This window comes from Uloborus diversus, chromosome 6 (assembly GCF_026930045.1).
Source record: "Uloborus diversus isolate 005 chromosome 6, Udiv.v.3.1, whole genome shotgun sequence".
Classification (NCBI taxonomy): domain Eukaryota; kingdom Metazoa; phylum Arthropoda; class Arachnida; order Araneae; family Uloboridae; genus Uloborus; species Uloborus diversus.
In genome coordinates this window covers 141,451,962-141,468,705 of record NC_072736.1, presented here as the reverse complement: position 1 = coordinate 141,468,705, position 16,744 = coordinate 141,451,962, and the positions used below count along the sequence as shown (strand labels likewise).

The 16,744-nt window shown below is 34.4% G+C and overlaps 1 protein-coding gene across 1 annotated transcript in view; it reads right to left on the bottom strand.

Annotated features, from left to right (window-relative positions):
* LOC129225012 (agrin-like) overlaps nucleotides 1-16,744 on the bottom strand; it is a 147,471-nt gene that overhangs the window by 49,039 nt on the left and 81,688 nt on the right. The window contains exons 8-10 of the mRNA XM_054859559.1: nucleotides 15,924-16,142; nucleotides 14,783-15,013; nucleotides 6,398-6,550 (exon numbers count right to left, since the gene is read on the bottom strand). Of these exons, the coding sequence (XP_054715534.1) occupies nucleotides 6,398-6,550; nucleotides 14,783-15,013; nucleotides 15,924-16,142 (603 nt within the window). The remainder of the gene's footprint in view (nucleotides 1-6,397; nucleotides 6,551-14,782; nucleotides 15,014-15,923; nucleotides 16,143-16,744) is intronic.

The window sequence follows — 16,744 nt, the reverse complement described above, 5'->3', positions numbered from 1 at the left end:
TACATTCGACTATACACGTATATACTCGCTTATAATCGTATGTATATATAAACACTTATATACTCAGGTAGACACGTATAGACGCGTACGTACTCGAGTAGGCACTTACATACAAGCATATGGTATGCAATTATACACGGTGAGTTTAAACTTTTGAGAAAATTATTAAAAGGTGTTAGAGGGGAGGATAAAAAGTAGGAATCATAAGGAACATATGGTCACAAACACAATACTGACGCGCTACATGCACGCAAAGCCAGAAACTGATGGATGCAAAACAGGCCAAAAATTTATTATACGAAGACAATTTTACACAACATTTTAGGCCTCAAGAAAATTTTAAAGCGACTGATGAAATTTGCGGCCTGCAGCTGTAACACACGCGTTGCAATCACAAATCACTCTCTGTTGCAATAACAAGACTATAACAAAACTTTCATCAGGCACTGCGCCTTTGTTGCGATGCGTGTATTGAGCTACTAAAGGCCGTAACTTTTAACAACTGCTCTAAATACTTCTTAAAAACTAAAATGTTGGGTAAAATCACCTTTGTGTGACAAGTTTGTGATTTGTCTTGCATCCATCAGTTTCTGGCTTTGTGTGCATGTAGCGCGTCAGCGAACGTAAGTTCCTTATAATTCTTTGCTTCTTATCCTCCCCTCTCACACCCTTTAGATTTTTTCCCAAGTGCTTGGATTCACTCTGTAGGCACACATGTATGTAAGCCTATATACTTGTCTATCCATACATGTACTGGTGTATACACGTAAATGTACGTATATACGTCTATACAGGTATATAATCGTGTGTGCACGTATGCATGCGTATACTCGTGCTTCACAATGTGAGTAGACACGTACAAACACGCACTGGGTGTATCCACGAGTTAACTCGTGTATACCCATATATGTGTGTATGTACACATATACAGGGTGAGTTCGATCGAATCTGCCATACGAAAGGGGGTGATAGATGAGCCCAAGCGCAGCATAGAACCACCCATTATCGTGTCCAATCCTTAACTGTAACCGAGTTATGGTAAATTTAAGGAAAATGAGTAAAAAAAAAACAAAATTCTGTGACAACGACCGATTTCTGAAATTCCTGTAGGACCTACAAGAAAAATAAGTACATATTTGGAAAGAGCAGACTAAATCCTACAAAATGATATTTTTCGCATTAAGATAGTCGCATATTACCGAGAGCTACAAGCTTTGAAACATTGGACACACTCAGAATTAAAATGGTGCCAACGTTTTTAATCGACATTTTCAAAAACAACCGTAAGAGCTACAATCGGGCAAATCTACCAAAAACTGGCCCCTTTTATTAGCTTTCAGATGATACAACAACAAATCATATTGGGCTTCAAGTTCAGCTGAAAGTCAGGCTTTTGTTTGAAACAGTGTAAAAATCTGCATTCGTTAAAAAAGGAAAACCAGCAAAGAGTCGCACTTTTCTGTTTTGAATTTTCTGTTTCACGATAGCATGTTGCTTTCTTTGTTTAAGAAAATGATATTTTTATATAAAAATAATAGTTTTAACAATTTAATAAAGAGAAAAATCACATGAGATAACGATTCGTAGAAATAAAAGAAGCATTACTTCAAGGGCGGATCCAGAAACTTCTCAAGGGGGGGCGATAGATTTTTATTATTTACCCTATATATATATATATATATATATATATATATATATATATATATATATATATATATATATAGATAAACAAATACAAATGTGATAAAAATTGATTGAGTTGTTTTAATTCATTGATAATATTGGAACAAGCTGAATCTGATTCAGAAAAAAAATGTCTTTCCAACGACATCGAATGCTAAGGGGTATGGGAAATCTTTCATCCCGGTAATAGGCAATTAATGTGAAATTTCTGCCTTAAAATTACAAAAAATCTAATTCGAAGTTTAAAACATAATACCCCAGGTGCAAACAATGGGGGGAGGGGGCTCGAAGTAATTTTGTACAAAATTTCAAGGTTGTAGGTGCTATGGGGTCTCCAGGACGCAAGCCCGCCACAGACTTCCTTTCTTTATTTCTTTGACCTTACTTTTTTTTAATACATAGAGAAAATATAAAACTGACCTAATTAAATAATTTTTTCTAATTTAATAAATTTTTGATAAATATTATCATCCCGCGGAACTTAGATTTTGTGTTTTCAAAGGCTTCAACAAGGTTTTCAAAGGCTTAAAACACAAACCGTCAATTACAGTTCACAATATTTTTTGAGCCGTCTTTTCGATTTTTAATGAATGTGTTAATGAGGCGTTAGAAATATCTATGCATTCACACTCACATACAGACCAAAAACTCTTCGAATCAGAAAAAGAAAAAACGAAAAGAAAATACAAAATACATAAATGTACCTTGTCTAACAACATCTGGTAGCTCACCAATTTCATGGGTTTTATCTTCGTCTTCTTTCTTGAAAAATCCTAATAAATTGATTTGTTTTTTTTTTGGATTTATAGTCAACTTTTGGAAGTTAGATGTAACCAGTATTCAAGAGAGGTAATGACTGAACATTTCCCCGTTTCTTAGAGTGAGGCTCTACAGACAGAATGACTGGCGTCATCAAAAAATCGGCGGCTCTGAATGTCTGATTGCGAAGGTTATGTTTCCCCCTTTCCCCTTTATGATTTGCATTTTAGCCCGTTAGACTTTTTCTTTCTCGGTGAAGATCTTGAGGTTTCCGTTTCATCATATTTTCAAGCCAAAATTCAATCCAACAAAGAAGAACAAAATGTTATAAATTCTTATCCCTATAAAGGCAAGAAATAATGTTCTTTTGCCTCTGAAGAATATTTTGTTTTGCAGATATTTTTTAGTTTTTTTTTTTTTTTTGGTTAATTTCGGTAGGTGCCCGGTTAATTATCTCTTGGCTCAAGGGGGGGGGGGGCGATCGCCCCCATCGCCCCCCCTTGTATCCGCCCTTGCATTACTTTCCCGTGCTTTTCACAAATGAAAAATCAAGAACAAAAAATGTTACACCAACTTCAATTAGTACATTTAATAAACCTTCAAAATTTACAATAGCTGCTGAAATTGGTCGCCGCCACACCTGATACACGCTCTTGCCCTTTTGCGAACGGAAACAACCGTTGCTCTTAGAAAAATTTCATTCCTTAGTTTCCCTACTGCTTCAGCAAGCCGGTCGCTCAATTCTTGCAAACTTGCTACTTCTGTATTGTAAATTCGTGTTTTAAGAATCCCCAAACAAAGAAGTCCACTGGCGTCAGGTCTCGGGATCTAGGGGGCCAAGGGATGGAGCCCATACGACCAATCCATTGGGGATACTGTTCAGTTAGAAATTCCCGAACGGCATTTGAAGACTGTGCAAGGGCTCCATCGTGTTGGAAAATGATTTCCGCCCTCTCCTGAACAGGAATAGTGTCAAGAAGGTCAGGCAAATGATGTTCAATGAACTCTAAATATGAGCTTCCTGCATTATAAGACCTTAAAACGTATACAGACCCATCAAATGATTTCCGATTACGATTTATGATTGTGAAAAATATCGTCCGAAAATAAAAAGCATTTGTTTAACAAAACAATTAATAATAAAAACTAAACAGAATTATTCATTTGTCATAATATTTTATGTATCGTTTGCTTCTTTTCTTAATCTTCTGATATTTTGTAAATGTGTTTTGGAAAATGCTAGAATTATTATTGTTTTTACAGTAAGTCAGTAGAGAGTGTGGTTTTAGTTTTTGAAAATTTTCGTTAAAGTTTATAAAGATAAGTTTCTATATTCTTTTTTCGATTTTTAGATATGTCTCGATTTTCTAACGAAGAGTATGCTGATATGCATTTCGTGTACGGATTTTGTGATGGTAATGCTCGCAGAGCCGAGAAAGAATACCGTCTCCGTTACCCAAATCGTTCTGCACCTAATCGAGCTGTGTTTTCCTCTATACATTGAAAGCTCAGGGAGACAGGTTCATTTGGTACGTTGTTCAAGAGGGGCCAGGATCACCGTTCTGCCGATGTTGAGGAGTATGTGCTGGACCGAGTAGTGGAAAACCCAAGTGTGAGTTCACGCTCGATTGCTATAGAAGGTGGACTATCACAACGTAAAGTGATAGAAAACATTGCACCAAAACAAGAGTATCACCCGTATCATTTTACTCTAGTACAAGAACTGTGCAATTCAGATTCAGAAAAGCGGGTAACGTATTGCAGATGGCTACTAGCCCGAGACACTGAAGATCACCATTTTCTAAGAAAGATATTGTGGACAGATGAGTCGTTGTTCACTAGAGGGGGTATCATAAATTTGCATAACTGGCATCATTATGCTGAACATAATCCTTTCTTAACCCGAAACTCATCATTCCAAACTCGATTCAGCATAAATGTTTGGCTTGGCGTGATAGGAGATCATTTAATTGGTCCGTATGTGTTTCGAGGTAACCTAAAAGGAAACACATATTTAGAGTTCGGATAATGTACGTGTTTACGCGAAAGGTATCATTTTGTAGGATTTAGTCTGCTCTTTTCAAATATGTACTTATTTTCCTTGTAGGTCCTACAGGAATTTCAGAAATCCGTCGTTTTTTCAGAACTTTGTTTTTTTTACTCATTTTCCTTAAATTTAACAAAACTCGGTTAAGGATTGGACACGATAATGGGTGGTTCTATGCTCCACTTGGGCTCTTCTATCACCCCCTTTCGTATGGCAGATTAGATCGAACTCACCCTGTATATGCGTGAATACGTCTACTGTACACGTATATACTCATGTATGCACGTATGCACTCGAGATAAAAGTGCATACACTCATATGAATTTCGTTTACACGCGTATATACCCGTACATACACGTGACACGTATATACTCGTGTAGACACGTATACACGCTTTTATACTCGTGTATATGCTTATATACTTAGGGTATTACACGTATATACGAGTAGGCACGTGCATGCATGTATCTGATGCATACATGTATCTAATCTTATATGAACGTGTTTACTAATGTTTACACGATACGTATATACTCGTGTATACACACATATATGCTTGTTCATATACTTCTAATTATAAAAATAACCGAAATATACAAATATTATGGTTGTTTATAATAGTTTTGCATCAATTTTAACTATGACCACTTTACCCCATGCTATGACCACTTTCCCCCACCCCACGGGGTAAAGTGGTCATAAATACAAAGGGAAAAGAAAGTGTTATAACACTACTTAAATCAATATTTATTTTCCTAAAACTCAATGTACCGTGTTCTTTAATAATGCAATGAAAAATTAAAACAAAAAAAGTTTAAGTGTTTAAAGAATTTATTGTATTTATTATTCACCTAAGTTGAAAACCTCCGATTTTATGACCACTTTACCCCACCAGACCCTATCTTATAATGTATGCAAAAAAGCAGTCAATTTTATTGGGTCAACATCCAATCTTTTAGAATAAACAACTTTTTTTTTCTTTCCAATGGGGCTGTATAAGAGACCCACCTCAAGAGACGTCTGGGTTATAACCAGACCTAGTGCGCTCCCCAACAATGCATCAGGCTTTCGTGTGTCACTATTAATTCGCTGATGCATGACACAGTAGTGTTGTTGACGCCCAATTTCCACCAGATGGAGACACCTGGGCTCTCATTTGATGCGAAATTGCACTAGGAATTAATTTAGACAAGGGATATTCTAAGTCCTTACTTCTTTTTAAAATTTGCAAAAAAATTTGCATTACACAAGAAAACTTAAACACATGTTTTTTGCGTAGGCTATGCCTTTTTTACAACCTCGCATGTTTAGAACCAGAAGAAAAACACCGAATAAAATTTCGCAAACTGTTAGTGGATATATGTACTAGAAAGTATGCTAAATGAAATGATAGGTCACAATTAGGGCTTTGTGGAGAAAAAATTTTTCTGAGGTTGAGGTTGTTCTATGGAATGACCCATATGCTTAAATTTGTGTGTCCTTATCGTCAAATATTTTAAAGTATTAGTAAAGTATATTGTGCAATATGTGAATAATTAACACATTATTAAAATATTTGTTTAAAAATAATTAATTTTTACTAGTGCAGAAAAAATTGTACACAGTACATTTATATTAAATTCACACGTTTGAAGTACCTTCTAAATCATTGCATCTCACGTGGTGTTGCTACAAAAACTTAAACTCTAAATCAAGTTATTCTTAATAGTATAGTTTCTTCAAACTTAATGCTTTGATTCAGAAGCGTTTTTTTAATGATTTACTCAAATTAAATTAACAAAGGTTACCGTGACGTAAAACTCTTTTGATGGTCTTAAGTAAAACTTAGCGCAATAAAAGGAATTTTCAGTAAAAAAAGTATCGACTATTCTATTACATTTAAATGTACCTGGAAATTCAAAATATTACCTTCTTTGCAGCATTTGGCAAACTCTGAGGTTTTGTGGCAATAACTTCTTGGTGGACAGTTTTTAGAATCTGGTCCTTCACCACAAAAGTAGTCCGTTCCAGTAACTGGATTTAGTAATGGTTTTTCTCCATCACATGCAACTTCAACTCTTTCTGTAAGAAAATAAGTTAAGGTGACTAAAATTGTCATACGAAATGTAAAAAAGGTTTTAATTAATGATAATATTTGAGGCAACAAAGAGATGTAAGTGCCAAAATTAATATTTTCGACATAACCTGGTAGGGTAACCTCTCCTCCGTTTCAGGGCAAGAAACATAACATTTATCCTTAGTAGGTGCTGCCACACAGCATGATTTACAAAACAAAAAATCTACCTTTCTTCTTAGATTTAAATGCGTTTGTCTTTAAACTTAAACTCCACTAACATCCTTTTGCTTCTCACTGCCACATTTGTACTTGTAAAGTGATCCAAATGTCACGACACCCGTTATAAAATATTTTATTTCTGAAATGCTTTTAATATTAATTACAAATAATTCTTGGCTATTTTTAAGCCGTGTTTAAAAAAAAAAATCATGCCAGTTCCAAGTCGTTTTTCATGTGCATTAAACATTTTAGTACATTTTAAGTTTTAGAATGGTTAATACGGTTTTTCATTTCCAGAACCATTTTTTTTTTAACATTGAGCAATAGTTTTCGACTCATTTATTTGAAACCGTTTTTGAGGTTCTTAGTCATAAAATTATGAATTTTTCCGGTACCAATGAGACAGCAATATTTTGATTACCACTTGCTTTTCGGGAAATTGGACACCAGAGAGGAAATGTGTAACCATCTCTACTAGGCCAATACAAAAGGCATAATTTGAAGAAAATGTTTAATTTGCTTTTAAAGAGTGCCAGAAAGGTGGTATCATTGACGGATTTGTCATATGGATTTGCCCTCAGAGATCTGGAGAAATTTTATTTTCAAGCTTATCGTATTTGTAAAATGAAAAATTATCATATAAGCTTTGTGCTACAATATGATTAAAGTGAAAAACCAACGTAAATAAAGCACAAATTCTGTAGAAAATACAGCATATAGCTATTTCAAGACTACAGTGAAGCCTTTTCATCTGTGCAAGAAGCTCACCAACACAACCAAAAGTTCTCTCGCGACGTTTGGTTGTGTTGGTGAGCTTTTTGCACTGATGAAGAGGCTCCATTGTAGCCTTGAAATAGCTTTATGCTGTATTTTCTTCAGAATTTGTGTTTTATTTACGTTGGTTTTCCACTTTAATCATAATCGTATTTGTGTTATTCAGCATTTTAAAATTCCCTTATCCATTGACAATTGCTTTATCATTTTGTAAGGTCACTTCTCGATAAACATTGCATTGAAAAAAATGATTTTCCTTTCCTTACAAAGAAAGTTTGGTTTCATATCACAGGTTACGTAAATAATTTCTTGTGAGGCGTCAAGTTTGGAACCTTCCTTTTTGACTATCATCAGGTATTCTAATGTTGCAAAAGGCATGTTTACACGTTTTTTGCGGCAAATCAATGATACTTTCACGCATGAAGTTATCATCTTCAAGGCATTTCGTAATTCATATTGTGCAGTCGATGACTACATGTATATCGTGCTACTTAAAGAGTGTTGTTGACAACAACCTCTCAATGCCTTTTATATTAATTACTGTATCTAATTAAATAAGTGTAACGGCAGGAAAAAAAAACATTTTCAGATTTTTATGTAAATCATTATTTTGGAACTAAATAATATAAATGAAAATAAAAAGTAAGCAACTTTAAATTTTTAAGAATTTGATCTGCCAGAAATTCACACGTCTATCATAAAAACCCTACACATTTTTTAACGGCTCCAATCCTGGGAAAACTATCTTAACCACCACAAACTAAAGACTTATTGCGCGTAGAAAATGAAAGAAAGAATGAAGCGTTATTTTATAAAGTATAGGGTTGCTAACAAGCCAAATAATTTGTAGTTAAAATAAATAGCAATCTTTACTAATAATAGTAAGGCCGAAAGTCTAGCTGTGTGAATCTCTGTCTGGATTTCTGTTCGGATCTCTGTGACGCGTAAAGCACCAAGACCGTTCGGCCGATTTTCATGAAATTTGGCACAAAATTGATTTGTAGCATGCGGGTGTGCACCTCGAAGCGATTTTTCGGTTTCGATTTTGTTCATTTTCGATTCCAATTTTAAGAACATTTTCCCAAGAAAATTATCATAAGATGGACGAGTAAATTACCAAGTTATCGTAACGTGAAACCGTAACATGCGCAAGCCAATTGGCGAGAAATTCATCATACATTATTTGTAAATATACACGCGAAACAAAAGACCTCTTAATTTTCTACAATGGGCAAAGCCATGCGGATGCCACTAGTAAAGATAATAAAGCTGTAAGTCTCTCTGTCTGGATATCTGGATATCTGTGAAGTGCACAGCGTCTAAATCGTTCGGCTGATTTTTATGAAATTTTGTACAAAGTTAGTTTGTAGCATGGGGATGTGCACCTCGAAGCGATTTTTCGAAAATTCGATTTTGTTCTTTTTATATTCTAATTTTACGAACATTTCACCTAGCAAATAACCACAACGTGGAAGATTAAATTTCGAAATTATCATAATGTGGAACCGTAAAATGGGCGATCAAATGAACTTACCCAATTGGCGAGTAATTCATCATCCATTATTTGTAAATGTACAGGCGAACCAAATGACCTTTAATTTTTCTACTACGGGCAAAGCCGTGCGGGTACCGCTAGTTTTAAAATAAAACAGTTCATAACTTGTTGCATGACTTTTAAATGGTTTTTGTCCGTGACTCGAATACGTGTGCAGTTTTCCCGTTCAATTGTGCACTATTATGGTGTTTGTAGTTTTTTATGTTTGAATCACCAGATTTTGAAACACTCAATTCTTAAATTACATTAATTAATACTTAAGATATCAATTTTAAGAAAGAATGCAAGAAAACAGTTTTAGATTAACCCCTTATGAAGGATATATCAACTGATGACAAAATTATAAAGAATAAAATAATGTTTTATTTCTGGGGGGGGGGGGGCTTTTATTAGATTATAAAATGAAGTTGTTGATTTATTCCTACAACGATGCTAGCAAAGAATTGCATTTACAAATCTTATGAATTATTCATATAAGTACTTCCAGGAGCTGTATCGATCGGACGGAAAAAGTTGATTTGAAAAATCAAGAAAACTAAACGCATACATTTGCATAAGAGAAGTTTAAAAACATGTTCAGAGTAATAAACTTATATGTACATTAGTTTAAATTTAATAAAGTAATTAGCAGTAATTATTTATTCAATACTTTAAGCAAGTTTTAATTTAATAGTTATTTCTAAAAGTATTTGCAGCAGTGATACTTAGTTATTTAAGAATATTTCCTCGCAAATAATTTACTAGATTTAAGTTAATTAGTATAACTAGTTAAATCAATATTATACATTTAAAGTATCAAGACCGTTTTCATACAATTTTGAAACTTTTGTTTTTTTAATTTTAAAAGCAATTATTTCTGTGTTTGACATTATGTTGGTGTGTTTGATGTTTTAATGATGCAAGTTAAACATTCGGGTGTTAAATCACTCACAATGTTAGTTCTGCATTCAATAAAGTATTTACTTTATAAGAATAGTCGAATATTTATATTACCATGTAATGTTAAATTAAATATCTCGTGCAGAAAAATTTATCTGAGTAGAAACACATTATAAAATGGATGTCAATAGAAAAAAAAAAAAAAAAAAACATGGAGCAATTTCTAAAAAAAAATGAACATTTACAAGAGGAAAATATTCAACAACCGCAGCTAAACAGCGTCACAAATTGAATGGTCGAGCGCAGCATTTGTATATGAGACATATTATCGATGCCTTAGTTTCCCTTTATATGTGCGTGGCATTTCGCTACGATTGTTTGAAACAAATAATAATACAGGTTGAACTAATACTATATTCATTCATATATTTTAAAGTAAGGATCTATTTTTTTTTGTACGGATCGAGTGGGAAAAGTGACCTCAAATTTCTTGTAAAAGCCGGGGTGAAGCTGCCCACAGGGATTATACCTAGTATGTATGGTTTTGAAAAAAAAAAAAAAAAATGAAAACGTTGCTTCTTTCTTATTATAAGAGCAACAGGAAAAAATACCATGCAGTACTGAAAGACTCAACACGTGGACATCGCATATGTAATTCGGAACACACTAAAATTTCCTTGTATAGCTTTACCGACTACAAAACAACTTGTTAGACTAATAACTTATGAAGAATCATTCTGATTCTTCATCATGAATTCTGCACAAAGCAAAGATGATATTTCACTATCTTAGAACCTCGAAGCGGCATCTTGATGTACTAATTTTAAAAGGAGAAACTTTGAACTAAAATCTTGCAAAGTCACACCTGTTGGCAAAGCCACCACGTTTTACGGTACAGTGTTATAAGTATTATAACAATTTCAGTAACAAAAAAACGCAACAAAAACTGTGGTCCAACTTAGTTCATACTTGACTGACCAAGACGAAATAACAAAAGATCTAAACAATACCACAAAGGAGGCTCAGCTAAGGAAATGGGTTGCAAAAACAAAGAAAAAAAAATGTTTCAAAACTGCCAGAAATTAATTTTGCAAGCCATCTATATTGAAATTGTATTTTTTTTTTTTTTTAAATTTAAAAATCGTTTCTGTTAGCAGTACCCCAAACGTCTATAAAAAGGAACTTCACGCAGCATACTGTTCGTACTCATATATACAACAAAATCATATGCCGGGGCTCAGGTGCAGAGGAATATTGCCCTGGCCAACGGTCTTCAGCATACATATTTATATCAAATCCACTGCATTTTTGCAGCCAAGCAAAGAAAGTAAAATATTTCCCTTTTTCGGACTCAGGTGTCAAGTATTGCGAAATAATGAAATAGAGCCTGCGGATGATAAAGCAGCAAAAGGCTTTCCCTAAAGCAATCACCGTGTCCTGGAGTTGATCTATAAAAGGTAAATTTTACGATGCTTTTTATTGGTGATGAGAAGGTTGCTTCTGATTCGACATAAGCATCACGTGTTTCTTTCCAAAGCACTTTTGTTCGACCGCTTTTTAAGAAATTCCCTCGGGTTTCAATATTCAGTATACATTTTCAAATGGATACATTGCATTTTTCGCGAAATCTTCTTAATAAAATTTTTACACGAAACGATAAATTTCCCAAAGGTCGAGTTCTTTTGTTGAAATTTCCGCCAATGAAGTAGCTGGAATTTTTTCTTTTGAAATATTGGTCTTAAAAGTACTGTAATTCTAAATTATAGAAGATATTTTTATCAGTCAGAAAATGTTACACTTAATTCATTGTAAAAAATAATTGTTGTAATTGTTTCTGCTTGAATGTTAATGCGTCATGGAACAGTTTTCACCTCTGAAAAGTTTTATATTTGGTGTTAAACTATTTTTATTGGGCATTAGAGTAGGAAGTTTCAAAATAGAAAATAACCAAAAAATGTAACAGATTACGTTTGAAGTTAAAATACATTCGCATAAATAGGGGGTTTTCTTTGAATGGAGGACTTAGTTTGCATAAGAGCTCATGGGTAAGCTCAGTTTCTGTGCAATTTATCCATTTGGACGATTTTTTTTTCAGACTATTTACATAAGAAAAATTTCCAGAATCCTGCACTACCCCTGCTCTACATTAATGCAGAGAACAGACCTCTCTTCTGAGATTTTTTCATAGAAATTAAGCCTTGCTTGAATGTTAATGGCTACAAAAATAACCGAAAAGTTTTTTTTAAAAAAAATTGGATTTTCGACATCTTGAATTCAAGTTATGTTTTTCGCAATTATGAGCGATGTGTGCGTATGTAGGCGGGCGTTTGTGTGCTGTGTGTGTGTTCGTGTATGTAGCTATGTACACGTGCGTGTGTTTAGGCCTTGCGCGCGTGTATGTAGGTAAGCGTGTGTGTATACGCGTGCGTGTGTTTGTAGGTGAGCGTGTGTGTGTATGTAGGTGAGCGTGTGTGTGCCTATACGCGTGCGTCTGTGTGTATGAAGGTAGGCGCGTGTGTGTATGTAGGCGTGTATGTATGTTGGCGTGTTTGTGTATGTAGGCGTGTGTGTGTATGTAGGCGTGTGTGTGTATGTAGGCGTGTGTGTGTGTAGGCGTGTCTGTGTGTAGGCGTGTGTGTAGGCGTGTGTGTAGGCGTGTGTGTAGGCGTGTGTGTAGGCGTGTGTGTAGGCGTGTGTGTAGGCGTGTCTGTGTGTAGGCGTGAATGTATGTAGGCGTGTGTTTAGGCGTGTGTGTAGGCGTGTGGGTAGGCGTGTGTGTAGGCGTGTGGGTAGGCGTGTGTGTATGTTGGCGTGAATGTATGTAGGCGTGTGTGTATATGTACTCGCTTGTGTGTAGGCATGCGTGTGTTTATATAAGCGTGTGTGTGTATGTACGCGTGTGTGTGTGTGTGTATGTACGCGCGTGTATAGGATATCGACGCAACCTGGAGACTGTTCTCACTAGAGGAGCACTATCGGGAGGGGCCGGTCGACGGTGTAGCTGCAGAGGAAGGCGGGGGGGGGGGGATACTGACGCCATTCAACAGTCAAATGAAAACAGTAAGCAATTCGTGATTACTCAAAAAAGTCATGTGCTATATTTTAAACCAGCGGTACCCGCACGGCTTTCCCGTAGTAGAAAACTGAAAGGTCATTTGGTTCGTCTGTATATTTACAAATAATGGATCATGAATTTATCGTCAATTCGTTATATTCATTTGCTCTCTCAAGGTCGTATATGGTGGTTTTCTAATCCACGTTATGGTAATTTGTTCGTCCACGTTATGATAGTTTGCTCAGTAAAATGTACTTAAAGTTAGAATAGAAAAATAACAAATCAAATTTTCAAAAAATCGTTTTTAGGTGCACAGTGCACACCCCATGCTACGAACTAATTTTGCGCCAAATTTCATGAAAATCGGCAGAACGGTCTAGGCGCTATGCGCGTCACAGACACCTAGACGTCCAAACAGAGATCCAGACTTTCAGTTTATTATTAGTAAAGATTAATTTTACTTTTTAAAAATAAACTGCTTTCACTGTAATTTTTCGTTACGTTCAGCATACTTCGGTGAAAATTATATTTTTAAGCTTTGCAAAAAACGTTATTTCAAATGGCGTTTCAAAATAGAATACTTGTTTTTAATCAAACATATGCTATATAATCCCAATATAGCTAAACATTTAGTATAATCATGTTTGATTTCCTAATTTCTTTTAATCTATCAGTAGTTTCCAAAAATAAAATATGCGCAAGTGAACGAAATTCCTCGAAACATGTGACCCAAAACAATTGTTCAATTTATTTACTTCAAAGGCGTTTTTAATCTATTTAAAAGACTCCATTATTTTCACGGTTTGATAGCAAATGCGTTTCCTAATTTTCATTTGGGTAGTCTTTTGTTTCGAAATTTGTTATTTATTTCAAATGATGGTTATTGTTTTAAATTATTTGTTGCTCCGTTGCATATAATTTAGTAACACTAACTTACACAAACATAAAAGATAAGTAAACCTATGAAATTCATTCGAGAAAAAAATCTTAATAGCAATAAATTATTTTGCTCCTTAAAGAAATTAGCCATTTTACATTGAAGTGTTCTATTATTTGTATGCAGTGACGCTCAGTTTTATTTCTAGACATTATACTAACGTTCGACAAAATGTGCTACAAAATTTCATATAATAAAATTACAGCAAGACTTCATATTTTTTGAATGTTGTATTTAGTTCGGAATCAATAGTTCTCAAATCTTTACTAAAAACTGAAAATTATATAAAGCTGACTATGGGATTTTCTTTAGAAATCTCCAAATTGTGACGTTTATAGTAAATAAACGTTTATAGTTCCGATCTCCTCTTCTGCATGGTCCCTTTAAACTTTAAACTGGAATATCTCCTTGAGTTTTGGTTTCACAATTTCAAATATTTTTGTGTCAGCAATAGTTTTCACTAGGGAATATTTCTCTAAATATTAGTTAGGGGACCAAGGGTCGGTATAAAAAGTTAAATTTGGATTTTTTGTCTCATTTTTATTTTTGCTCCAAACTTTTAATATCTTAACTCTGCATCTGATTTTTAACATTTTTGCAATTGGAAGTATACATTTAGAACTAACCGTTGCGAAAATAAAGATCTTGCAGATTAAAACGGAACACCCTGTAAATACGACATTTTTTTTACCCGCTGTTATTTATATGGTTACATTGAATAGAGTCGATTTCCTAGGAATCAATTTCTACGAACACTTAAACACATTTTTAAAAGTCTAATAATTTTACGGACACTATTTTTGACGGTCAAGACCTACTTTGGCATCTATTTTTCCCCACAATGACGATTTTCTTCTGTGTCTTGCAAGCCTGTTCTTTCATTTTGCAGTCACTGTCATAGAACTGTCCATCGGATCCACAGACAGGTTCCCGGATGGCCGGACATTCGAAAGGACAAACACACTGCGGTTGACCCTCTGAGTCGAAATCACAAATTCCTCCATACCTACATGGCTCTTCTTCGCAAGCAAAATTACCAGAGCCAGTTTCTGGAGATTTCATTCCTGCAAGAAATTTTATATTTTTTCTATGCAGTTCGGAAGCAGGGAACTCAATTTTTATGTTTTTTGTTTTAAGGTATCTGAACACGTTAAAATGGCTATTTTTGGCAAAACTACACAAATTTGGTAAATAAATTTTATGGATCAATCAATTCCGTAGCTTTACAAAACTGGTCAATTGTTGTCTCTACGTTCGTGAGAAGCAGATATATTGGTCTTTGAATGTGCATATTGACTGGAAAAAGCATTTGAAGTTTTAGGTTAACATAACTCCATTTAAAGTACAAATTTTTAAATGGAGTTTTTTTGTAAAAGTTTTTCACTTATGATGTCTCTAAATATTGTCATCCTTTTCCGTGAATTTCCGGATTTGCCTTTATACCATTTGTAGGTAATACATTAAAATGTTAATTACATAAGAAATATTTTAATAGATATATTTTTTTCTTAAAATATCAATGCAGAAAATTTGGCGAAAATCTATAGCAAAAAGACTTTAGTGAGCTCTAAATTTTTTTCTTTTGAACATATCCTCAAAATTGTCAATATATGCCTCAGGCGGGTGTCATCAAGTTATTTTGCTGATAATTTTATTTCCATAAGTTCAAAATATCATTTTGTAGCAGTTTTTGAGTATTTTCTTCAAAATTCAAAAGATAATCAATTTTTTAAATAAATTTCATGCAAATATTTTTTAAAACACTAGCTATCAATTTTTACTAAAACTTCATCAAAAATGTAATTAAAACGTTTCTGAACATAGTTTTCGCAAAAAAGGTCACTGAACGTGTTTAGATACCTTAAATCTTGTAACCAAAATTTATTTTCTTTCGAGAGATGTGTACTGACTTTAAATACTTTTAAACACAGAAAACCTACAAACTGAAACTTATTTTACCTGCACCAGATCCACCAACATCTTCACATTCGCCATAGAACAGAACTCCAATCTCCTGGGTTTGCATACACGCGGCTCTTCGCATTTCACATTCATTTTGGTACGTAGTACTGTCACTGCTACACACCGGTTCATAATTCTCAGGGCAGTCTGTGGGGCAAACACATCTTCCATCTTCACAGCGGGCTCCATACTTGCAATGAACATTAATGCACAGATCTGAAAGAAATTCTATCTTAATAATAGTAAATATGCGTAAAACACACCTTATATTATTAAGTTAAATTGTTAACATAAATAAAATAAATAAATAAACAAGTACAAAAGTTCTGAAGTATCTTTAGACGTTGACTGCTGGTGACTGAAACCGAGATTTCCGTTCACGCAGCTTCAGTCAGCGGTGACTGACATTAAACTTTCTGGTTAAACCACGGGTATCATTCGTGACTGAGTGTGAATTAATTTTTAAAATTTATATTTAAGTTGATAGCAATTGAGGATCGTATCGATAACATTCTTAAACTCGCAGAAACAGTGCGTCGCAAACTTCTGAGGAAGACTTCAGACTATTTCCTAATTGGGGCAAGGGGGAAAAAAAACCTAAAATTTTTAAGGGAAAAAAAAAAGATTTTCAGAGAAAAAAGATTTGTACCGTATGTTCTGGGATATAACACGCAAGTAACATGCACTTGAAGTTTTAGACTTCAGCAACCCATTTTTAAGTATTTCTGGAGCCGATTTGCATTTTGCTGTTAGTCTAATGTCGGATAATTCAGCAGACTATGTTTAGATTTTTAATCTTGCACCGCTGACTGCTTTTG